Source organism: Spermophilus citellus (genome assembly GCF_964194105.1).
Source record: "Spermophilus citellus genome assembly, chromosome: 11".
Lineage (NCBI taxonomy): Eukaryota > Metazoa > Chordata > Mammalia > Rodentia > Sciuridae > Spermophilus > Spermophilus citellus.
Genome location: NC_138192.1, coordinates 92,171,914 through 92,198,552, shown reverse-complemented (window position 1 = coordinate 92,198,552; position 26,639 = coordinate 92,171,914). Strand labels below are relative to the sequence as shown.

The 26,639-nt window shown below is 36.2% G+C and overlaps 2 protein-coding genes across 2 annotated transcripts in view; one reads left to right on the top strand and one right to left on the bottom strand.

Annotated features, from left to right (window-relative positions):
* INPP1 (inositol polyphosphate-1-phosphatase) overlaps window positions 1-6,214 on the bottom strand; it is a 33,771-nt gene extending 27,557 nt beyond the window's left edge. Inside the window, exon 1 of the mRNA XM_081261951.1 lies at window positions 6,049-6,214. The gene's annotated coding sequence lies outside the window, so the exon portion shown is untranslated. The remainder of the gene's footprint in view (window positions 1-6,048) is intronic.
* Window positions 6,215-16,298: 10,084 nt separating this feature from the next.
* HIBCH (3-hydroxyisobutyryl-CoA hydrolase) overlaps window positions 16,299-26,639 on the top strand; it is an 82,341-nt gene continuing 72,000 nt past the window's right edge. The window contains exons 1-2 of the mRNA XM_081260477.1: window positions 16,299-16,480; window positions 24,743-24,785. Of these exons, the coding sequence (XP_081116603.1) occupies window positions 16,446-16,480; window positions 24,743-24,785 (78 nt within the window). The 5' untranslated portion in view covers window positions 16,299-16,445. The remainder of the gene's footprint in view (window positions 16,481-24,742; window positions 24,786-26,639) is intronic.

Genomic DNA, 26,639 nt, shown 5'->3' with positions numbered 1-26,639 from the left:
TTTTTTGAATGGTAGGTTGGAATAGGAATGGGTGGCAGAGGGAGACCAGGGTAGAAATTTTAAAAGGGCAACATGACACTTTTGAATATAAGGGGCCTCACAGAGGCTGATGTTTCTGAGTGCATTGAGCTTCCTAAAGCAGTGCTTATACTTCATGAGACAACTAGGAAAGGATAATATTGCAAAGTCCCAAATGGGTCATTAGAAGAGGTTGCTCTTGCAGGAGGTGCCTAGGCCCTTCCACCTAGAGGGCTGAGAAGATCAGCCTCCATATACCTGTAACTCAGTCCATAGCAAAAATTGGGGAAGCTCTGTTTTAAAGTTGTAGCTAGCATGGTTTCTTTTCTACATTTTCCCAGCCACTCAAGACTACCTCACTAAGTTGTCACCACTTGGTCCTCAGAACAGTCAGGAACAACCAGACAAGAGCCTGGGGTAATGCTGACATACTCCAGAAAATGGTGCTTAAAACTTATACATCTCTCAAATAACTCATTTCTCTGCTTCTGTAGTCTGTGAAACAGCTTCTCTCTCATCCATCCACTCCCCAAATTTTGTAAAGGTGAGATTGCAATAAATCACTGAATCAATCTTAAAGCAAGAGATGGAATCTTGATTCACCAGCTGGTGGTCTGGATCCACCAGCCAGCAGGCCAAGGGGTAGGCTGCAAGTCTACACCCTTCGACCCCCTCCTGAGGTTTGAGTACATCTTTTATAGTCCAAAACCATATTAAAGCATAAGTGTCTGTTGCTATGATTCAAAACCATAAACAAACATCATCATATCTAAAAACAGAAAAGGGAGTGGGCCAAAACATCCCTAGTTGTATACAAGTTAAAGAATGGTTACTAACATCTAGGCAATCAATCTCTGACAGGGTACAATGTCCAAAAAAATGGAACCAAAGAGAGGACACTTTTACATTGTAAAAGAATTGCCATTTTGTGTTGGCAAACATGCTATGTTAAGCAACTGTTGATGGTTACAGAGGTGGGCTTTCTCCTGGAGAAGCATTTCTTACATGACATGGAATCTCAGGGCAAAATGGAGTCTGTTTTGATAATTTTTATTTGTCTGGCCCATAACACTTTCACTCACTAGCAGATTCAGTTGATTTTACTTTCTCAGATGCATCTCTTAGGGATCCCTAGATCCATCCCTGCTGCTACTGTTTATTAATTATATCCCTGATGGCAAAAATCAAGAAATAGTTTAAGCACCATATTTACAAGTAAAGAGATAAGTACCTGAAGAAGTAGTTAGAAGTGGAAAGAATTTACCTCTAGGGAGTAGGATTTGGGCAGGAGAGAGCAGAGGAGGGACATAAATCTAGTCCATTTCTCCCCTGGCTACTGCAGTGATCATTTTATACCACACATCTCAATGCAGTTTCTTGCTTGTTTAAAAGCTTTCATTGCCCTCCTCCCCATCTCTGGTTGTATAAAACTTCTTCCCAGGCACAGTGACACATTGCTGTAATCTCAGCTAATCAGCAGGCTGACACAGGAGGATAGTAAGTTCCAGGCCAGAATGCACCACTTAAGTAAGAATCCCCATCTCAAAAACCAACCAACCAACCAACCAACCAACCAACCAAACAAACAAACAAACAAAAAGCTTTTGTGGACATGGCATTCAAGGCCCATTTTCTCCTCTCATCTGTCCATCCTGCCCCTCACATTTCATGCCCTATTTTACCATAACTCATCTAGTTTCCTAAACCCACAAATTGATTCCATACCTTTGCACATTTATACATGTTATTGCTTTTACCTTAAAGCATTCTCTTGCTGCTACAGTAAGTACTAATGACACTGTGCTAAGTGCTTGACATGTTTTATAGCTGTTAATTTTTGCATCAGTCCTATGGTAGGTATTGTTGTTATCTCCATTTTATAAACAAGAAAACTGAGACTTAGAGAGGTTAAGTAATTTACTAAAATATGTGGTATACGTTGAAGCTAAATCTGAACCCAGCAATTTGACTCCAGGACTCACATAATATTACCTACTTATCCCTTTAAAACTGTTTTTTAGGTACTAAATTTGGGCAGGATTGAAAGATTTAAAAAGTCTTAAAAGGGCAAGGAGAATATATGAGTGAATTGCTTTAATCTCAAAGTAAGTATGGAGCAAATATTGAAATTACAAAGGTAAAGTGACAGAGTTGACTACTGAACTTTAATTTCTTTCATCTAAAATATCCATAGAATAAAATTAAAATATAAATAAAAATTATCAAAATATGTAATATATGTGAACAATAAGGAAATAGCATCTTTTATTAAACAAAGATGTCTTATAAGCAAAATTAAAACATCCTATTCCAAGAAAAATGAACAAAAATGCAAATCAGTTAAATTGTGAAAGAAAAATATGAATAATGGTGAAACATTTTTAAGGAAATTGAAAACTTAAAACGATGTACCGTCAACTTGGCTGAGAATAAAATAATACTCATAGCTATTGATTTGAGCCAGCAACCCTTGGGGCAGAATGGGTGGCAAATGACCAAGCTCATGAATTTCTGAGAAGAAGTACAGGAATCAGCTCAAACATTCTGAGGGTAGTTTGGCAGAATGTAGTTAAAAAGCCTCAAAATGTTCACACCCTTTGACTACAAAATTACATTTCTGGGAATTTCTAATAAAGAAATACTCTATAATGGAGGTTTGCAAACATTTTCTGTAAAAGGTCAGAATGTAAGTACTTCAAACTTTGAAGGCTGCATTTGCCTCCATTATTTTTCTTTCACACACATGCTTCTAAAAAAAAAAATCTAAAAATGTACAAGCTATTAGTTTGAGAGTTGTAGAAAAACCAGTAGTGGCTTGAAATCACCGTGAGAAAAGTAGTATGTGAAAAAAGTAACCTACAGGAAAGTTTGTCATGTGTATTTGGTAACAGCCACAAGAGAAATCAAACTAAATGTCTGTGAATATTTATGTAGTTGTTATAATCAGATATAAACAGACAAGTTGGACAAGGTTTTACAAGTTTAAAATGTTGCAAAATGGTATCTATTGTGTGAAATAGCTGGTTGCTCTCTTCTATGTTCCTTGATTACATAAGGGTCTTTTGAGCACCATTATTTACTTGATTGCAGAATGGTTAATACCATCATCTAGTTAAGCTTTTCTCTGTTCTTAGGCATTGGAGTTCCAAATACTCTTCTATTTTTAAGTATGCTGATGATTCTCCCACTTGCTCTGTGCCTGGTCCACTTACCTCTCTCTGCTGGACTCTGTGCTTCTAAAGACAAACTTTCATTAACTATTTCCTCTGGACTCTCTTACCAGCTGGTATTCACTGATGGGTGACACCAATGAGATACCACGTAGATTAAAGTACAGAAAAGGAGAAACATTGGGGGTATTGCTTCTCATCTCTTTTCCTGCTTCTGGAGGGGTTCTGCAAGGCTTTGAAATTCTAAGGCTCCCACAAAGGCAGAACCCCCTCCTAGTAAGAAATGGACTAGATTTATACCTTCTTTATATCTCCCTTCCCCAAATTCCCAGCTTCCACTGGGCTCTGCCAATGTGATTTCCTACCCCTAGACCCTCAGGCCAAGCCTAACAGCTTCTTACTCTTGCAAGTGCCTGAGTACTCTATGACCCTTGTTTCCTTTTCCCCAACACTAACCCTAAATCTAATATAACTTCTGTAAATAGTCTGTACAATAAAATCTCTTTGGTTGAAACATCTGAGTGGAAGTCAGTTCCTGTTATGACAGGCTGACATATATTAAGGAACTCTGTTGATCATCACAGAACACAAATCTTTTATTCTTTATTGCAACAGCCCTGGAAATTCTCAGATTTTACATCCAAGGTAATTATAGAATGATTTATATGTTTCCTGAGCAGGAATTTGAATCACTACTGTGAGGCCAGTGTGTGTGAATGTAACACTATCATTTCTCACTTCTCCAGTAGTTTTTGAAAAGTAACACTTGCATTTTAGTGAAGAAATCATATACTAAGTATGGTGGTATTCACATTTTGATATTTTTATTGCAGCATTTGCCCCTTGCATCTCTTTTATGTCAAAGTGACTCAATCACAGGATGTTAGGTAGCTAATAAAATGTGAGTTACAACAAGAAAAAAATTTCCTTTGCAGGTCTAACATACAGATTAGATAAAAATTGAATTGCTCCAGGAGACAGGGTTGGGAGTAACATTCTCCCTACCTTTGAAGCACACCTTGGGAACCTCTGAAAAACCTCAGGGGACCTTATAACACAATTTGAAAACAGATTTGGAGAGTACCAGAAGCTAGAAGATACATGATTTATAAATGTCAAGTGTCTATTGTATTCCTTTTGATTAAATTCCTAGTATTACATGATCAACAATAGGATTTTACCAATGACCCTTTAAGACCCTAGTCACAGTGAATAATGTTCCCTCTCTCAATACTGCTTCTATCAATAAATACACAATGCCAAAAAAATTTACTGAATTTATGAATATTTTCTTTGTTTATACAATTAGAATTCACTTTAAACCAAAGATCAGATCGGTGTTCATTTATATTTCCTCTAATTTTTATACCATTTTATCATTAAAGTTTAAGTTTTTAATAACCTTGAATTTTTTGTTTTTTAGGAACTCAAACTGATCCCTTGCCCCCAAATAGTTCACCAAGTTTCCTGACATTGTTATTGGATAAACATCCCCTTTTCATTAAATCATGATGAACAAAATATTGTTCTTTTATGCAAAATTTTGTTCTATTTTGCTTCATCCTTCCTCCTTTGGAATATTGTGCTCATGGCATAGCTTTGTAATAGTGATAAGGTAACTATGCTATAATTCATTTTTTAAAAAATATTCTTAATATTTATACTTTCAGGTGAAACTTGTTTATTGTTTTGAATGACTTTCTCTGTTATAGAAGTAATGCATTATGAAGAAAAGTTTGTGGGAAAACATGAAAGAGTAAAAGGAAACCAAAAACCCCACTTCCCTATAACTATTAACATTTTAGAGTATAACTTTCTAGTCCTCTCTGCATGTAGGTATATATTATTTTTACAAATATTACTAAATATTGTTTTATAAATGGTTATTTAATCACATACAAGTATTTCGCCATGTCATTAAATATTCTTTTGAAATATGATCTTCGATGGCACATTAGCCAATTTTGATAAGAGTCAATAGCAGCAGTGTCAGTACAACTCTTAGCCTTTCTGGACTCAGTCATCTCTTTTATTTGAACTAGCACTGATGTTACCAATTGTTGTTACACAGATCAGCGTTGTGTGCTTGCCACTGCTGCACCTCATAACTTGAAATCAGCTGCTGTAAACTTGAAATTGGTTTTTGGCTGTAGTTTACTGTATCATAATGAGTTTTGCAGCATTTGTCACCTGCATCTCTTTTATGTCAAAGTGACTCAATCACAGGATGTTAGGTAGCTAATAAAATGTGAGTTACAACAAGGAACAGGCTAGAATTTGTTTGGTTGTAAGAGATCCTTAACTTCATATTGCATAATCTTATTTTTGTGTTCCCTTTAAATCATTAACTAATATAAATCAATCTTTTAGTTATTCAACCTTAGAAGAGATTAAATAACTCTCAAATTCTTAGGAAAGACTGACTAACTCTCATGAAAGCAAAGTGTATCTATGATTGTTAAAAGATTTCAGAGTTACCTTTAACATTTGTGATAGAATACTTAAAAGTCTGAGTTGTTTTTTCAAATACAGTGCAAGTTTGCTAAACTATATAAAGTACAGGGAATCAAACATGATATTAAGCTACAAGTAGCCAAGATATCAAAAACAGAATAAATTTCTAGAATAAGTCATGGTAGATATATTTACAGTTACTTTTCAATGCACAGGAATATAGGCCTCTATCTAGCAATGTTTCACTGGGCCTTGAGTATTTATTTTTTAAAATTGTGAGGTTCAAAATAATAGTACACTGCCCAAATATATTTAATATGCCTACAATTATTACCTAAATAATGAAGCACATTAGATCACAGAAGGAAGTTATTTAATAAAAACTCTTTTTTTCCCCACCACTTACCTTACACAGAAGAGTTGCTTACTGAATCCCCAGATGTAAAATACAGTACATGCTAAAACTTTTGAAGTATATGGATCCTTAGGATTTGAGTTTCTTCCTTTCTCAGGGAATTAATGGCTGGAACCTGAGAGTAAAAACTCAGGGAAGGGACATTGTATTTCCTTTCCTTGTGCTCCATTTGAACATGCTTACTAAACCGCCAAGCCCAGCCTTTGCTGATTAGGTGAAGAGTTCTCTGCTATCCAGTACAAAGGTTATCCTCTGGAGCACACACATATCGGCCACTCATTTCCTTCAATTCTTAAATTTCCCTGGATATTTTCTAGTTTACTTTAGCTTTCCACAAATGACTCTAAGATGAACTCATTGTTCTATCCTTCCTAATGCACTTTAGTTCATAAAATCAGTTTACTGCATACTTTGTTATCTTGAATATTTACATCCTCACTGGTTATCTCTTTGTGCATTTGGCTTTGAACAGGTTTGCTTGATTTTATTTTTAGAACTGTAAGTAATTTGGTAACCTATCTTTTGATATTTTGTGGGAAGTCTGAATATAAATTTACTTCATAGAGAAGAATGCATTAAAATAATTACATTTCTTAAGCATTAAAAACAGAACTTTAAGAAACGTCTTTAAAAAGTCTAGTGCATATAGTCAAATTCTTTTCCTATACCATACCATCATATCTCCTCCATACCTTTTGTTACCAAATCATTCTGGTAAAAACCTAAGCCAAGAAGAAACTGGAAAGGCAAGAGGAGACAAGAATTATATGCTAATTGTACTCTTAAATGTGTTTGTAATAACTCCTTCTGTGATCTGAAGGACCTCATTATTTAGATCATCGTTGAAGAAATAGTAAATATCTGGGTCCTGCACTATTACTTCTAACACCTCACAACTTAAAAATAATTTTACTTTTCAAAATGCTTTCACACATATTGACTATTTGATCCTAAATGCTTTTTTGCAAGTCTTTCAATAGTACTGACGCTGAAATGTTTGCTCAGTGTGATTAACCCAGTGTTTCCACAAATGAACTGTTATAAATAGAAAGAAAACATTGGAAAATCAGAAAGAACACACATTCGACTTCAAATTTAAATAATTCAAAGTTATTTTTGAACTTACTTCACATAGTTCCTTTTTTCATAAACATTTTTCCTCCTCTTCATATTTTTTCCTTCCTTTACTCTTTCCACAAACTTGTAAAGAAAAATTAAATATATTACTTGTTATATGCAGTAAATTTTGTCTTGGAAATAACAACAAATACAGTCATTAGATGTTTCTGTGAGGACCAGTGGATTAAATGAAAGTTGCAGATCATTTCTTGACACCATAATCAGAAAAAGCTATGTAATGTTTTGAATGACTAATAATAAAAATAAATAAAAAAGAAAAGAGATAACAGTATAGTCATATGAAAAGCAGTGTGGAGGTTCCTCAAAAAATGAAAAATAAAACTATCATACGATCTAAAAAAAAAAAAAAAAGAAAAAGAAAATGCTGATACCCAGCCACCACTTACTTCTCTGTTGCCATCTCTGGGGTCCTAATCCCCATCCCTTTAGATGAGTTTTTACCTCAATATACTATAGAAGGAGATCTGTGTACAGAAATAGCCATCTCTACCTTGTCATAATTATCAAAGTCAAATCCCAAAACTTGAAGAAAAACTTTGATGTTATCATTTACCATAAATCTCTTATTAGTTGCAAATTATTTTCTACTCCATCCATTCTGAATTTTTAAAAATTCTTTTAGATGTAGATGGACACAATACCTTTATTTTATCTGTTTATTTTTATGTGATGCCAGGGATTGAACTCGGTGCCTCATGCATGCTAGGCAAGTGCTCTACCACTGAGCCACAACTCCAGCCCCCCATTCTGAATCTTAAAAATACATACCAAACATAGCTGTCCTGCCTTTCATTTTTTTCTCTCAGTGACTCTTTTTTTCCTAAACACAGGCAGAAATTACATATACATGTACATGGATATCTGTATGTATATACATTTAAATAAAATTTACCATTAGTATTGTGGGTTTAGTCAATTTTTATGCTTTAACTTAGGATTTGAAGAGTTTCAATCGAGAGTTTCTGAGCACAGTAGCTGAATATCAGAAGCATAATATTAACAATTTTCTCTTTGCTTGCCTCTTTCTTTATTTTCAATAGGGAAGAAGAAAAAGTATTATTATGAATAGTAGAAGGTCTTCAAATACCCAATAGCAGAACAAAATAAAAGACACTCTGAAAAGAACTTGAAAGTGTCTCATGAGTGGAAAAGCATATCGTTTCAACACTCATTTGATGTTATTTCTCCTCCCCAAAAGAAATATCAAATATTTGGAACTCTAATATTTATCAGAGGGAGGTATATGCATACTATAAAAATATATTATGCTACTTATGTACTATTTTTGTGTATACACACCTACAAATAAGTCTAGGGAATCAGAAGATCTTAGCGCCATAATTATTACAGAGGATCTTCTTATTTTCCCAGTTCCCTGTGGGACCTGCTAACATTACAGAATTTGTAAACAAACTTAACAAACTTGTAGAACAAGTCAGTTTATTTACTTACTTGAGTATGTCTTAGTGGTAATTTTAAATATTTTTTGCTAAACTGAAATTCTCAAAATTGTATCCGTATAATATATATTTGTAATCTTGAAGATGAGTTGATATAACATGCAAATTATTAAAAATCTACAAATAGATTTTGTACTGTTATTGTATACCAAGGCTTATGTTCTTTAATATTACAATGCAAGTGTCAGTATTAATCTTATGTTGTAAATGTATTATGTATGTTTTAGTTTTAATTATAAGGGGAATAATATGGCATGTCATATAATCAAATTGTCTTGAACCCAGGGATGCTTAACCATTGAGCAACATTCCAGACACTTTAAAAATTATTTTTATTTTGTATTTTGAGACATAAAAGTTGTATAGGGCCTCACTAAATTGCTGAGGCTGGCCTTGAATTTGCCATCTTCCTGTTTCAGCCTACTGAGCCACTGGAATTACAGTCATCAGCCACCGTACCTGGAATGTCATATATCAAAATCAAGTGAAGTATTAATGTTTTTTTCCTAAGAAATCTGATTTGGAGGGACTATCTTGTGGGGAAAAAGACAAGCATTTCAGTCTTCTTTTATTTGACATATTTACCACTTGCCAGCAACTCAGTGGCAATCAAGTACATATAGGAAAGAAAAAAAAATGTACCCAAAGTTATTTGGGGAATAACCCATAATGAAAAATACAGCATATTACATGTAATCACCCTATATCCTTTAAAAAAATCACATTTATTTTTGTTACAAAACAGCTATCTATTCTCATGTAAAACAATAGGAAATAGAAATGACTCAAGATAAGAAGTGAGTCATGCATATTTCCACCACCACCCAACAATAACCACTGTTGACATTTCTTGTATGCATTCCTCTAGAATATTTCTGCATACTTACACACACATTTCACCTAATAGAAACAATCTTATTTTTTTTTAAAAAACTTCCCACTTTATTAATGTCTCTATCTTATAGCTGCTATTTGAATCGCTGTTATGAGCATGAATATTGATTGATGACCTGAGAAATAAGCCATCATTGCCTGTTGCACTCCCATAATCTTGGAAACCATGATCCAAACAGACAATTAAATCTCAAGGCCTCTTGACTCAATGTGGCCCATTCATAGCTCAAAAAAATTTTAAGATAATTTTGCTAAGTCCCCAAAATGGGAAACAGATTGGCCAGTTATCAGGTGTGACAAAAATATGTAAATGAGTAGCTATTTAAAAGTAATTTATGGGATGATGTAATAAGGTAGAGTTAAAATGAGACAAAGCAAAGCAAGTCAAATCCTTTGCAAGTCAAATTCATATGAAGGTAAAGAAAACATACAGGGAGGAGTTTGGAGAGCCAGATGTGTTTCCTCTGATCCACTGGACATGCTTCAAAGTGTTACTGATAGAATAGAATTAAAATCTGATTGTGTCATATTTCTGCTCAGATTCTCTTATGGTGATTCACAGATCCTTGGTGACCTACTCCATCTCTTTATTTCTCCTCCCCAAAAGAAATATCTCCAGCGTCACTGTCAGAATGTTGGAGTTACCTGTTTCGCTCCAGTAGTAAAGAGTTTCTCTATGTAAAACACTCACTTGTTCTGGGAAGTTTTCTCTGATTCTTAGCTTATGACAAGTAAGCCTACTATGTGCTTCCATAGCACCATGTAAACTCCAGGGACCAGCTCCTAACATAACAGCTGGATTGTAATAGTCCTTTTATGACTAGACAGAGCATTAAAAGAGAAACATTCCACAAGTTTGGATAAGAACCTGCACTGCCAAGGGGAGAAGGAAGTATAGACCAGAGGCCCTCCAGATGTGGCACTCCTTCTAAAGTTTTCATACAGTTTTGGTCTATGTGATCCTTTCAATAGCTCCACCACAGTGCGTATGATCTGGTCCTGGTCTTTGTGTTATGCAAAATAAAAGGGCATATATAAGAGCCAGAGTGATCTTCAAAATATTCAAGTTATTGCCTTGACAACAACTCTGTGCCTGCTGGCCTGCAGCAGGCAGTCTCAGCCTTGGAAAGATGAGCACATGCCCAGGCCTTCTGGTACACCATGTACCACTGCCAGGGGTGCCACTTCCCCCCAAAGAATCTGGGTCTACTTTGAGTACACAGAGATGGGATCGAGAATAGACAGTTGTATCCGGCTAGCTAGCAGATGCCACATGATTTCTTCAGCCATGTCCACTTTGAGGCTTCTTGGAACCAGGGTGACTGAATTGCCTGGCAGTTGGCACTAACTCTTTATTAATCAGTTTGAAAAGCATTTCAATGTATTGACAATCATATGGCTATACTGATGCTTACTTGGTAAATATGAGCCCTGCAGAAAGGCATATTTAACTTTCTTTGGATACTGAGCAATAGGAAAGAGATCAGAAGATTTCCTTACTCAACCTCACTTAGCACTAAAACCTTGGAATCCATAAAGTGTCAATCCATGCCAATGGTATAAGACAGAAAATGACAGATACCTCAAGAGGAGTGGTATTGTGTCACAGGTACCACAGTATTCCATACCACCCATCCTGTGACATATAAGAGGGTTATATCAATAAATTGAGATCAACATTGTTGTCTAGTCACTGAAACAAGGTATCTTTTCTATAATTCTTGTCTTTAAGAGCTGTGAAATGTCCTTACTTCTTGGACTCTAATCAAATGACCCAGATCCCCTTGTTTAAAGACACATGAAATTTCATGCAGGTATTCCCATCTGGGCATCCTGTGGTCAGCCTTGGCCTAAGAGGTACACTGAGACCATCACACTCACAGCCTTGAGTTAGAATTAATGATCATTATAGGTCAGGAATTTGCCCTGTGGCTTGGCAAAGAACATTGTAATCAAAAATGCTGTTTCCAGCCAGGTGTGCTGGCATATGCCTGTAATTTCAGTGACTGGGGAGGCCGAGGGAGGAGGATAGTGACTTCAAAGCCAGCATCAGCAATGCTGGTGCTAAGTAACTCAGTGAGACTCTGTCTCTAAATAAAATATAAAATAGGGCTGGGGGTGTGGCTCAGTGGTCAAGTGCCCCTGAGTTTAATCCCTAGCACCCCACCTCCATCCACGCAAAAAAAAAAAAAATGCTGTTTTCCCAAATGACCACTTTGCAAATTTTGGGAAACAGTGAAAAGAAAGGGAAAAAATCAGGTTTCAGTACATTTTCAAAAGTTTTTTAGAAAGGCATAGAAGGTTAACATTTGAGACTTCCTACTTAAACTATGAGTAAGAAATCAAGATAGAGCTGAGCAGGTAAGACAACCCCAGGCAGTTACAGTTAAGAAAGGGTAGGCCCTGAAGCTTCTTTCAGAAGTGGGTTTTGGTGGGGCTGCGGTTGTAGCTTAGTGGTAGAGTGCTTGCCTAGCATGTGTGAGGCATTGGGTTTGATCCTCAGCACCACATAAAAACAAATAAATAAAAAATAAAGGAGTTGTATCTGTTTACAACTAAAAAATTTTAAAAAAAGAGTGGGTTTTTATGACAGAATAAGCATCTCATTTCTGGCTTTGGCAGACATCCTTGATCTGCAGAGGAGCTTGAGGGAAAGGGCAGGGATGGGTGTGTTGAGGATGCCTAATTCAATGATGGTGACTGGCAGGCTCTCCAGGGCTCTTCACTGGTTTCCAATCACTGATTTCCAATGGGGGAAAGTAGGAGAGAACCCCTTTTCTGACCTTCAGTCCTGGAGTTGGTTCTGGATAATATTTGACATGTTGTAGAATTAATTCAAGGAGTACTTGCATTTTGACAAATAAAATTTGCAACCTTATTTTTAATACCAAGGCCAGCCTATGAGAGTTATTTCCATACCATACAAAATATTAGAGTTATTTATACATAAAATTTCCTTTGTGGTTAATTAGAATACCAAATTTGCAAGACTACTTACCATATCCCAGTGATAGGTTTTTAAAAGATTCAGACAAAATATTAAGAGTTCCTATCCTCAAGGAATGCACAGTTTGCTTGTATGAGAAAATTAGCATTCAGCAAAGAATTAGGGAAGAAATAAGTGATGAATTGTGGTATTGATTTGAAGTGTAGTTTGAATTCAGGAAAGGCAAGTTCAGTACAAGTTGAATAAAAGATTATTGCAGGAAGATTAGACTTAAGCCTTTGGAATGAAGAAAGTTTAGAAGAAGATAAAAAGAGAATGAATGGCTTTGTGGTATGAAGAACCACATGAGTTAAGGCACAAAGGCAGAACATTAATATCATGTTATCAGTGACATACAGGATATGTGTGTCTGTAATTGGAGCAAGTAAACAGGAAAAAAAGGTTGGAAAGTTGTAAGGTGGATCACAGTTTTATTACCTCAAAATTCAGTCAGTTTGAACTGAATATTATAGACAACTGTTGTCTAATATAGATGCAATGTAAGTCATGTGTATAATTTAAAAATTTCCAGTGGCCACATTAAAAATTTGCAAAGAAACAGGTGAAGTTAATTTTTAACAATGTAGTTTCTCTAATTCAGAGTATCCAAAATACTGTAATTTTATCATATATTAAACATAAAAATTTAGACTACTTTAGTGTTTTAATTTAAATTTTAAGAACTTCAGTTCTTCAATAGCTGAATTTCAATAGCTCAATAGCCTTGTATAAGCATTGAACAGCATAGCTATCGATAAATGTGAGATTGTTTATTTTCAGAATAATAAAAATGGTACCTTAGGAAGATTTGTTGTCAGTTATATAAGAATGAATTTAAGGGTGTCATGGTTGGGGGAGAAGATAAGTTAGATCTGGAATGAGTTCAACATGGGTACTAGAATGGTAGCAGTGGGGAGTTGAAAGAATAGGGCAAATCTGAGAAATATGTCAAAGAAAAAATAGATATGCTTTGATGACTATTTGGCAATTAAAAAGAAATCAAGTTGATAGCCAGCTTCAAACAATCCTTAAAGATCTTTGCCTCCTGGTATTCATTCCCTTCCATGATAACCCAGGGGTGATGTTTTTAATGAAATAAGCAGTAGTTATGGCACGACACTTCCAAGATTAGGTTATAAAAGACACTGTGGCTTCTGCATTGGTGGTTCTCTCTCTAGGATCCCTAGCTCTGGAGGAAGCCAGGAGTTAAACTGTAAGCAGTTCTCTGGAAAGGCCCAGGTGGCAAGGACTTGAGGCTTGCCGGTGTCATGAGTTTGGAAGTGGTCCCTCCCTTCCCAGGTGAATATTTAGATAACTGCAATCCCAGCTACCACTTTGCAGCCTCATGAGAAGCTGAGCCAGAACACCTGGCTAAGCCTCTCCCTGGCTTACACAACCTGTGGAAATAATGTTTATTGATTTATAAATTTGGAGGTAATGTGTTACAGTAATTGATGATTGCATATCAAACAATAATAAAAAGAAAATCAAACCTAAAAATAGGCAATAAAATTGAACAGGTACTTTTACAAAAGAAAGTAGTAAACATGAAAAAGTGCTCAACATCTTAGACACTAGGAAAATGAAATGAAAACCACAACTTGACAACACTCTACATATACTAGCATGACTAAAATTAAAAAGATTTCAAAGGGGCTGGGGTTGTGGCTCAGTGGTAGAGCACTTGCCTGGCATGTGTGAGGCACTGGGTTTGATCCTCAGTACCATATAAAAATAAACAAAATAAAGGTATTCTTTCCATCTACAACTAAAAAAAAAATCACAAAATGATGATGAGTATATGGAGAAACCGGAATTATTTTTTTAAAGGCAGATATAATTAACATACCATATAATTCATCCATTTAAAGTATATTATTAAGTGTAATCAGTCCCATCACTAGCACACTTTCTCAAATGGTAAAACAGTTTCCATCTGGCCCAACAATGCCACTCATAGGCATATGCCTAAGAGAAAGGAAAACAGAGCCCACATAAAAACTTGTACATGGTTAATCACAGCATCACTATTTTTAATAGCCAGAAAGTGGAAACAGTCTTGTCCAGGCACTGACAAAGAGATATTTTAAAAAAAAGTTGTACATCCATACAATGAAGTATTATTGAACAAGAAAAAGAAATGAAGTACTGATACGTGTTACCACATGAATGAGTTATGCTGAGTGGAAGAAGCTGGTCACAAAGACCACATGTTATATGATTCCATTTATGAGTGTCTATATAAGCAAATATGTAGACAGAAAGCACACCAGGGGTTGCCCAGGAAATGGAGGACTAGAGGGTGACAGCTAAAATTACAGACTTTCTTTGTGGAATAATAAAAATATTTTGAAATTCATAGTGATGCTAGAGCCAGAACTGATTACATAATTTGCTGGCCTAGTGCAAAATGAAAATGTGGGGTCCTTTATTAAAAAATTAACAGTAGAACATTAAACCAAGCAAGGGACCTTGTGAGACACAGGTAGCATTGTGAGACACAGAAGCTAGAGGGACAAGAAAACTTTGAATCTCAGGTCATAACAGGAAATCCATGTCTTTCTAGTATACTATGCTGGATAAGATGACCCATTCATTTTTATGACCAAGTAAGGAAGCAAGATGATGGTGATTGCCTGTAGCTAGAGACTGAATCGCAGTTCAGGAATTTGTTGTCTGTTGTTTTTCCTTTGTTTAGTGGGAATTTAGTTATTATATTTGACATAGATCAGAAGGTAATTTTTGATTAAAGATTTGATAGTGTATCTCCTTAAATACAGAGGAGCTAAAAATAACTCCTTTAGGGCTGTGGGGTACAGCTCAGTAGTAGAGTTTGTGGAGAACGTGGGAGTAGTAGAGTTTGCCGAGGCTTCAATCCCCAGCACTGAAGAAACAAAACTCCTTTAATTTCCCCTCTTAAACTCTTCACTGAATTTTTTATTTCTCATAAATACAAATACTTGATTGGTGATGAAATGTTGGCTGCTAGACTTTTGGGTGGATCTGAGAGCAACTCTACAGTGTATTCTAGTGGTTTAGTTAAATCTTGTTTTAAGTTACTTTTTGAATATAATTACTCTTTCGCTGATAAAGTAATTTTTAGTTTAGTTAATGAGGACATCATAAATATCCTTTTTTTTTTGGTACCAGGGATTGAACCCAGAGGCTCTTAACCACCGAGACACATCCATAGCGTCCCTCGCCTTTCAAAGTTGCTTAGGGCCTCACTAAGTTGCTGAGTCTGGCTTTGAACTCTTTATCCTCCAGACTCAGCCTTCCCAGCCGCTGGGGTTACAGGGGCGTGCCACCGCTCCTGACCTATCACCTCTGAATCAGATATTTTTGTCTGAGAAAGATTGGGGGATGTATAATTGATCCCAAGAAAATTGCAAATGTTCCAATTCTAGCATGAAAGGATTTCAACTATATTGGGTTAAAAATAAACTACATCGATATTTCATCTGCTTTATTCTCAAAGAATATTAAATAACATTTTTAATTTAAAATCATTAAAATTTCAGAAAAGTCATTGACATCAATCCCAGCTGGCCAAGACTGTTTGGGCTTTTCCCAAGACCGCCTCTGGAGGGCAATCTTCTTTCCTGCTAATCCGACAGAGTCAACTCTAGCCTCTCTCCTACGGCTGCGCCTCAGCTCTTTCTCTCTGCTTTCGCTTTGGCCCCGCCCACGACCCTGGCCTCGCCCCAGCCCGTCGCTCAATCCATTTCCTCCTGTGGTTGCTCTTGCCCCGCCCCTCAGCGTAGCGTAGAGGAAAAGACGCCGTGGGCCGCTCTGGCATCTTGGAGGACTTGTCCTCTGTGTCGGGCGGCTTGGGACTGTTCAGGTCTGTCGTGAGGCGCAAATCCCGTGCATCTTTCTAGCTGCCTTAGCTCCGGATTTTTTTGGCGATGCGACAGCAGAACGTGTGGAGGCTAATGTCGAGGTAAGTGCCAAGGGCAGGCTCATCACCTACTCTCGCCCAGGTGAGAAAAGGGTCATGGGTGGCCGACTGTTTGGCTTCCAAGTTTCGAGTCCCACTTGTAGGCACAGCCTTCAAACCCGGCTTGCATGCTCTGATGCCCCCACGCCCTCTGCCCAGGTTTCCGCTTCTCTTCCTTCAGCAACATCTTTGCAGCATTACCTCCATTTTCTGTCACTGGCTCCTAAATCATAAGCCACGGCGTTTTTTTCCTTTTGGCCTCTATTTCTTTCATTTATTAAAGGTGGGGTACAGTTTTGGGTCATGTAGGGATTCAAGTTAGAGTAAATTAACGTGTGTCACGTTTTATGCAGCTAACAGACGTGCTTTGCTAGTTGTTGCACCTGTGCTGGTGGTGTGTGCCTTGGTTGGCTTTATTAGATAATTCCAGCGTTGTTACAGGGGTCTGGAACTTGGGGAATAGTGTTGAGGATATTTGACGTGACTTAGTGGGGAATGTGTGAAGACGTTAACTTTTTAAAAGTGCTCTTCACTGCAGGTTGGGCTCAGCACAGCAACTGTGGTAGCAATCATTTTAATGATAGGAAATTAGGCAGCATCAGTTTTAAGGCCTACTGCCTGCCCTTAAATAATACCACGTAGCAGCTGTGCCTCCTTGAAGGGGGATTTATTATTTCCTCCACAAGTTATTTCTGCTTGAGAATTTGCTTTAGGGATTTTCTGCAAAGGGATTCATAGCGTTTCTTTGAAGAATAGTTATTGTTTCAGTAAAAAGTGTCTTTTGGTCTGACATTGTATCCATTGACCTGATTCTCAAATGTTTGTTAGGCTTTGAAGAGTTACATTTTGTTTTCTTGGTATCTTAAAATTCCTCCCTGTACTTCTAATCACCTCATGGAGAAACTTAGTAAATACTAAGAATGTCAGTACATATTTCATTGCCTCTGCTTTTTTGATGTAAGCAAATACCAAATTATTTGATAAACAAGACAAGTTTATTGATCTTAGCTTAGTTGGGTAAGAATATGTTCCCACTGTTCATCTTGGGTTTATTCCCCCCACATTTCAAGATGCAGACTGGATTAGATGAAGCCAGGACTAGTTTGGAGATTTTGTTTAGATATGCATTTTCCAGATCCAGCTCTGAAGTGGGTATTATACTAACAAAACAGGACCTGAGGCTGGGTCATCCAGTCTAAGTTTGCCTAATCCACAAATGTATAAGGGAATAGGATGCCCCAGAGTGTTTTTGAGAGGTAAAAAGGCCTGTGTGCCATGGTTGATATTGTTGGGCAATCCTTCTTGAATTATGGCCTCCTTTGGCTTCTCTAGCATTGTCTTATGTTCCTGCTACCATTCTTCCACTGCTTGTCTTGATTCAGTGTCAGTTCAGTCCTTGTACATTTTTTCGTCCCCAAATCATCTTTAACGATAACTTACATTTGTTTAACCTGATTTATCCTGAGCTCTTGTGCTAGTTACAACTATCTGAATGTTTTGATTGCCCTTCGAATATAAGTTTGTTCATAATTGCAACCTTTACAACTCATTTGTTTTTCTTGGCACTATCAGTCTTCTAGATATCTAAAATTATGTAAATTCTCCCATACTTCCAAACCTTACTTCTTCCTGCTGACTCAATTTATCACTTGCTAATTTTGCAAAGAGTTGATTGATGAATTTACCCTCATCCCAGTTTGAGTAGGTTCATACAAGACTGTTAGATTCATCTTACTAAATTTTACTTTAGTGCCTGCCATTCTTCTGCTCAAAAGCTCTCAGAGGTACTCTTGTGTTCATGGACTTGAATAAAATTTTCTGGCCTGGATTGCAAGGATTTGGCTTCAATTTATTTCATGAATACAACATTTTACCGTCATTCCAGCTGCAGGAGATACTGTTCTAGGCAATTCTATTATCCTATAGCTATCTGGACTACTTGGTATTCTTACTGTTCCTTATCCAAGTCCCTTAAAGTCTGTAAGAATAGCATATATGATACAGATAATTGGACAAAAGTGGTATTTAGTTACCAAATCTGATAAGCATCTTAAAGGAAAGGCTCAGATATGAGAGAGCCAGATTTAGATAGAGGAAGTCAAAGTCAATCTCCTAAATGGATTGATCTTTAAGTTGTTAATAGAACTCATTGTTTTTTTTTTTTTTCCATCTGCTCTGCTTAACTAATACGTTTGGGTTCTTGCTCTTTGGCTGCTTCTTTTCTTTTTTCCTTCTACTTAGGTGTCCAGAAGCTCAATTATGTGTTCCATCTCTCCCCACCCCAGTGTTCTAGGAGGCACATGTCCAAGTGCAGAGGCTGAAAATATGTGTTTAGTGATTCTAGATGATGGCAGTTGGGTGCTGGTAAGCTAGGGAGAATGCTCTGTCTAAAGGAGGCAGTTCCTTAGCCCCCAACATTGTTGTCATTCCAGAATTTAGATAGTGTTTCTATATCTACTTTTGGTTTTTCTGGAAAAGCTGGAAACTGCATGTTTATGTGAAATCTTTTGGTTTTTAAATATGTATAATTTTGAAACACTGCTGAATGAAAAAACAACAACAATGATAATGACCAAGAAGCACATTTTCAGACCTAGATAGCAACTTCTGGCCACTAATTTCCAATTGCAGCTTTCTTTTTATTTCTTACCAAAACTTGATGCCTCCACAATTGTCTGTATATGTGAGTTCCTGCCTCTAGTCTTAACTTTTCTTTGAGGCTCCAGTCTCTTTTCTCCATTTGTTTTTGAATGTTTCTCCTTATTATCAGTACAAATTGAAATAAAAAAATCAAGTTCACATTTTATCCTACAAACCAGTTGTTTTCCTTTCCAATCTTTTCAGTATATTCTTCTAACTATCTTTATTTGAAATCTTGGAGTCATTTCTGAAATAAGTCTTTTATTTTTCACTGTGTTTTTACTTCATAACTCAATAAATCATTCCTTTCTATTTCTACAGCTGCTCTCCTTCATCAGCTCCTGCTTGAATTACTTGGTCTTCTGGACCTGACTTTCTGCCCTATTTACATCTTGCCTACTTCTGGTGTAATAACCTTAATTCTGGTGTGATTACTTATATAATGATATTATCTTCTTGCTTGGATAGTTTCATGTGGTGTTGTTTAATTTTGTAAGCCTATTTTTGATTCATTGGCTTAATCATGTGAATGATTAAGTTCCCGTACCTTTAAGACAATTGTTTTTATACTTCAGCATGCAACATAATCACCTGGAGAGTTTATTAAGCAGATTTCTGGGTCCCACTCCCACAATTTCTTATTCAATAGGTCTGTATTGGGACAGATACTTTGCATTTCTAATAAATTACCAGTGTAGAGTGACACAATTTGACATCACCTGAAAGAATTGAAATACACCTGTTCATAGAATTAAATTAGCAGTCTCTGAGATGTGCATGGCCTCTTCCTGTCCACCAGATGGCAGTTTGGGAACCAATAGAAGGAAAAGAGAAAACCATAAATTCAGAATTACTTGGAGACTCTAACTTTTCAAGTACTTACTTTGAGGTATAAAAGCTAATACCAAATTTTATTTTATGTTTTTACAGCGCTGGGGATTGAACCCAAGGTCTCACTCATCTAGGCAGGTGCTGTACCACTGAACTACATCCCCAGTCCCCAAACCAGATTTTAGGTACTTTGAATATAAATTGGACTAGATGGAAGCAATATGATTAAAAATAATCTGGCATGGAATTTAGTAATACTTAGTTTTTTGTTGATTTCCTGTAATAATTGGTCCAGGGATTTTTGTGACCCATAAATGCTGTACAGAGTGCTTTTGCACTTGGGTTTGGTAGGTTTAGATTAACTTTTCTATGAGTGAAATAAGATTCTATCTCAAAACTGAGACTTCACTTCAGATAGAGCCCTAATATCCAGAGTATACAAAGAACTCAAAAAATTAGATAATAAGATAACAAATAACCCAATCAACAAATGGGCCAAGGACCTGAACAGACACTTCTCAGAGGAGGACATACAATCAATCAACAAGTACATGAAAAAATGCTCAACATCGCTAGCAGTCAGAGAAATGCAAATCAAAACCACCCTAAGATACCATCTCACTCCAGTAAGATTGGCAGCCATTAAGAAGTCCAACAACAACAAGTGCTGGCGAGGATGCGGGGAAATGGGTACACTTGTTCATTGTTGGTGGGACTGCAAATTGGTGCAGCCAATTTGGAAAGCAGTATGGAGATTTCTTGGAAAGCTGGGAATGGAACCACCATTTGACCCAGCTATTCCCCTTCTCGGTCTATTCCCTAAAGACCTAACAAGAGCATGTTACAGGGACACTGCTACATCAATGTTCATAGCAGCACAATTCACGATAGCAAGATTGTGGAACCAACCTAGAAGCCCTTCAATAGATGAATGGATTAAAAAATGTGGCATTTATACACAATGGAGTATTACTCTGCAATAAGAAATGACAAAATCATAGAATTTGGAGGGAAATGGATGGCATTAGAGCAGATTATGCTAAGTGAAGCTAGCCAATCCTTAAAAAACAAATGTCAAATGTCTTCTTTGATATAAGGGGAGTAACCAAGGACAGGGTAGAGACGAAGAGCTGGAGAAGAAGAATAACATTAAACAGGGATGATAGGTGGGAGGGAAAGTGAGAGTTAAGGGAAATTGCATGGAATTGGAAGGTGAGCCTCAGGGTTATACACAATTACATATAAGAGGAAAGGAGGAGTAGGAGAAAAATTATATAAGTGGAAGAAACGATTTATAGTAGAGGGGATGGAGAGAGAGAAGGGGAGGGGAGGGGAGGGGTGAGGGGACAGTGGAGAATGGGATAGACAGCAGAATACCACTAGAAAGGCAATTTGTAAATCAATGGAAATGTAACTGATGTGACACAGCAATCTGTATACGGGGTAAAAATAGGAGTTCATAACCCACTTGAATCAATCTGTGAAATATGGTATATTAAGAACTATGTAATGTTTTGAACAACCAACAATAAAATTAAAAAAAAATAAAATAAAATGTATTAACACTACAAAAAAACAAACAAAAAAAAAACTGAGACTTGAAGATGGGCCTGTGTTTACCTATTTCTTCTTTTGTCACAGGTAATATTTAAACTGTTACTTAGATTTGCTATGGAAACTCCTTCTTTAACTTTGAGCTGACTTTGGGTGCTGACCTCATTTGCTGACCTCATTAAGGAATTCAAGGTCATTCTGCATTGAAAAAAAAAAAAGCTCTTCATTTTCCTTTGATTCTGGGAATTGAACCTAAGGCCTTGAGCATGCTTAGGTACATTCAGCTCTTAAACTTTTTAGTATTTAAAACTTCCAAAAAGATAAAATTGATTCAAGTTTAAAAAAGCTTATGTTAGTCCAATTGTGGTTCAGATTTTAAGTCTGTATGAAAACCCTATTTAAAAAATAAGCTAGGATCTGTCACTTCAGTTTAATTTTTCTCAAGTGTTCATTTTAATGATAATTTGTCTGCATGTTGTTGTCATATCTATACCTATAACCCACCTCTCAAGTTTCATTAAGTGGTTTTTGGTGTGACTTTTTTTTTTTTTTTTTTGAATAAGAGTCTTTGGGTAAATTCTAATGTGAAAGCAGACTGGAGTCACTGGACTAGGATAAGAATATTTGTAATAAGGCAAATTCAAAATATGCTACTCCAGGAGTATGAAGTGTAACTGATTTGAACAAATAGGCAGTTTCCCCTCTTTTGGCTTGATTGAATTGAATATAATATAAAGGGAAAGTAAATATAAATTTTGAATAGTCATTTGGATTATAAATATTTTTTATAAATTCAGGCATCTTCAGATGTGGTTATAGGTGGAAACAATTATCATATTATCTTTTTTTTTTTTTTTAAGTCTCAGGCTATTGCTATTGCTCCTCCTATAATCTCCTCAGGCTATTGCTATTGCTCCTCCTATAATCTCCTCAGGCTATTGCTATTGCTCCTCCTATAATCTCGAAGTATCCTTGAAAAACTAAACTGGAAAATTATTAGTTCCACTAGATAGTGTATGTATCTGCACGTATGCCCTTCTCAGTCTGCTGTGGCTGATTCCAGCTTTGACTTCTCTCCATATATCTTAAATCTGACTTATTAAACAAGAAGCATGTATCTCAATACATTCTAACTTCAGTATTTTTATATGTACTGTCACTACATTGTGAGTTTTTCAAGGGCAAGAGATGTGATTTGGGGGAAACTTTTTTAAAGGGCCCAAAGGATAAAGATACAGTTTGATGAGATCTTCACAAACTAAACATTTCTAAAAATCACTGGGGATCAGGAGACAAGCTAACAACATCATCCTGGAAGCCCATCTCATGGCCCTTCTAGTCACTACCTTCCCCCCATGTTTTATATTTTCTTAATCATGATTTAAATAAGGTGCTTAAATGCACCATTCTGAAGTTTGTAGCTTGGTGAACTTTTATGTGTGTAGGTCATTCTCTAATCATCCTTTGGATATAGTTTTCAACATTACATGTTTCTTCGTGCACCTTTCCAGCTTCCCCCACCTTCTGCCACTCTGAAATTTGTTATTGATCACCTTTTCCAAGGTGTATATTAACTTTGTATTCCTATACTAATATTTTTAGAATTAAAAAATTAGAATGTCTTGTTATTGTTTTGTAGCTTGCTTCCTTTATGTAATTTCTGTCATACTTTCCATGTTATATTATTTAAATATTTTTAAATAAGTATTTTTAGTGTTCATGTAATTGTTGTATATAAATGACACAATTAAAAAAATTACTCTATTTACTTTTTACATTGCTTCTAGTTTTTCATTTTTGTAAATAATTGTTGTGAACATCTTTATAAATCAAACCTTGCAAATGTTGGTGGAATTACTAGGTAGAAGATAATTTTTTTTTAAATATTTTCAGTTATAGATGGACACAGTGCCTTTATTTATTGATTTTTATGTGGTGCTGAGGACCAAACCCAGTGCTTTATACATGCTAGGCAAATGCTCTACCATGAGTCACATCTCCAGCCCCTCAGAATGTTTTTTTTTCCTTATTAATATTTCAGGGTCTCTGCATGTTTTCCAGGCTGGCCATGAATTCTTGGGCTCAAGTGATCCTTCTGCCTCAACCTCTTGAGTGCTGGGACCATACGCAAGTGCCAGCATGCCCAGATAATCTTTTTAAAGATTGTGGATCTATATTTACATAACTCCTACTAGAAGAGCAGTACCAATTTATATTTCTCTCAGCAGTGTCTGAGAATGCCTATTTTATTGCTTCCATACCAAACTTTAAAAATTAATACACTTTATTTTTTAGAGCATTTTAGGTTTGTAGAAAAATTGAGCAGAAAATTTTGATAAATGTATAATGCCTTGTACCTAGTGTAACAGTATAACATGATCATTTTCACTGCCCTAAATGTTTCCTGTCTCCATCTATTCATCTTTCCCTTCTGCTCCCAGACCTCTGGCAACTAATGATCTTCCTATTCCATAGATTTGCCTTTTTCAGAATATCATACACTTGAAATCATGCAGTATTAGTCTTTTCAAGTTGATGACTTTTACACAGAAGTACACACTCTCCCCCCCCCCTTTGGGTGTGTGACATAATAATCTCTCTTTATTATTGCTGAATAATAGTCTATTTTATAGATGTCCCAAAGTTGGATTGTACTTTGCTCATTAAAGGACATTTTGGTTACTTCCACATTTTGAGCAATTATAAATGAAGCTAACATAACATTCATGTGCAGATTTTATTATAGATAAAAGTTTTCAACTTATTTGGTAAGACACAAGGAGTGGAAGCTGGGCACAGTGGCACACACCTATAATCCCAGCGACTCAGGAGACTGAGGCAGAGAGGATCACAAGTTCAAGACCAGCCTCAGCAACTTAGTGAGACTCTGTCTCAAATTAAAAGGGTTGGGGATATAACTCAGGAGTAAAATGCCCCTGGGTTCTATCCCCAGTATTGGAGAAGGAAAAAAAAAAAAGGAGTCAAGGAGTGGGATTGCTAGATCATATGGTAAGAATATATTTAGTTTTTCAGTTTTGTAAGAAATTGCCAAACTTTTTCAAAAAGGCTCTACTGTTTGATTGCTAAACTTATCAGCAGTGAATAAGTTAAATCTTTTTTCTTTAACTTTTTGTTCTAATAATTTCTAGAAGAGGCTTAAGCAAAAGGCAATATAGTATTTGTAGATTGAGATATGACTGTCCACATTACTATGCTCATTGTATTCTACATTTGTTTCAGGTTTAACTCATTCAGAAGAACCAATATCATTTTGCAACATTTGGTAAGTTTGGCCTTTGTTTAGCTGGCCTTATTGTTTTGTGATATGTAACTTAAAATGTCATTTTTAGACAAGTAGAAAAATACTGGCATGGCAGGTTTCCTTGACCTTGGTATACCATTGTTCTCAATGAGTGCTGGGACTCATTGAGAACAATGAGTCCTCATAATCTTATGTCACCTCCTATCATAAGGTTATGATAGGTGACATAAGGTTATGATAAAAAGCATGGAGAAGCATGAGTGTTTGAGTTTAAATAATGGGTCTACTTCTTCATCTTAGGCAGATTACTTAATTATATATATTTAATATGCATTTCATATATAAAATATATATAATATATCTGACACATATATATATTTATATATGAATAAATAAAATCAAGATAATATTATCTAAAGAGTGTTTATAAATGATAAATATAATAAATTTAAAAATCTAGCATAGTACATGACATGTAGTCAATTTATAAGGTAGTAATTATTGTACTGATACTTTGCAAACGTAAATGGCCTTAGTTTATCAGTTTGTAAGGAAGAAATTCTCTTTTTCCCTTTCATATGTCTTATGTAGACTGACAAGTACCTTTCACATAAGAAATAACAGGTTATAAAAATAAGTACTATAGGGGCTGGGGTTGTGGCTCAGCAGTAGAGCGCTTGCCTAGCATGTGAGAAGCCCTGAGTTTGTCCTCAGCACCACACAAAAATAAATGAATAAAATAAAGGCATTGTGTCCAACTACACCTAAAAAATATTAAAAAAAAAATAAGTACTATAGCACTAACTGTACTCCTGGTGCTGTTCTAAGTACTTGGTATTTATTAGCTGAATTAATTCTTATAGTCCTGTGGGGTATACTGCAGTTTTAAAACCTCTAAACTAAAATATTTTGTTAGTTTGTCATAAATGCATTTAGTGGCAAAATTGTACCTGAATATATATATTAATATCTTTATTTTGTTTATGTGGTGCTGGGGATCGAACTCAGTGCCTCACACATGCTAGGCAGGTGCTCTACCACTGAGCCACAATTCCAGCCCCGATCTAAACATATTTGAAGCTCTTTTTATCTTTGTCCTAACTAGTGTGACTATTCATGGTTTGGTGCAGAAACACAGAAGGATTTGATCATAATGTTCTGACCCAGGCTTCATTTGGAGTGGTTTACATAGTATATGATATGTACTATATTACTTATCTAAAAAAAGAACATTTTCTTGAATTAAAGGATTGTGGCCTCATCCTATTTTATGAAACTGACAGACAAGGAGACTAAGTAACATACACAGTGTCACACAGCTAGTAAATATGAGGTGTGATATGAATCCAGAAGACTGGCTTCATTGACTTGCCTACTGTACTGTATAGCTTCTGAGAAGAGTGGGCACTCAGTAGCTATTGCAAATTGTACCTCAGTTATTGCTAAGGTGAAGATGGAAATGTGAAGATTATGTTATCCCTTTCTACTCTTATTTTAATCAGTTGACATACATTGGGACTGAGGAGTTTCCTTGAAAAAGAACTTATCAGTGTAGTAATTCACAAATTTAGACATGTGTACAGAGGGGGAAAGACATGACAGCCAGATCACATGGGTACTGTGGTGACATGGGGCATAAACTTCCCACTTTGAGGTAGGGAAGATAAACTGGACTGTCATCAGAGCCTGAAGACTGAGTGCTTTTGGGTCCCAGTGTTAGCTTTGACATGATCCAGGGATAGAATCCCAAGCAGTCCTTCTGTGACCCTTCTAAGAGAACCAATAGAGTCACAGTTTTTCTTTTTTGGGGGAGGGGGGTATGAGGGCATGAGAGTACCAGGGATTGAACCCAAGGGTGTTTGTGTTTTACTTCTG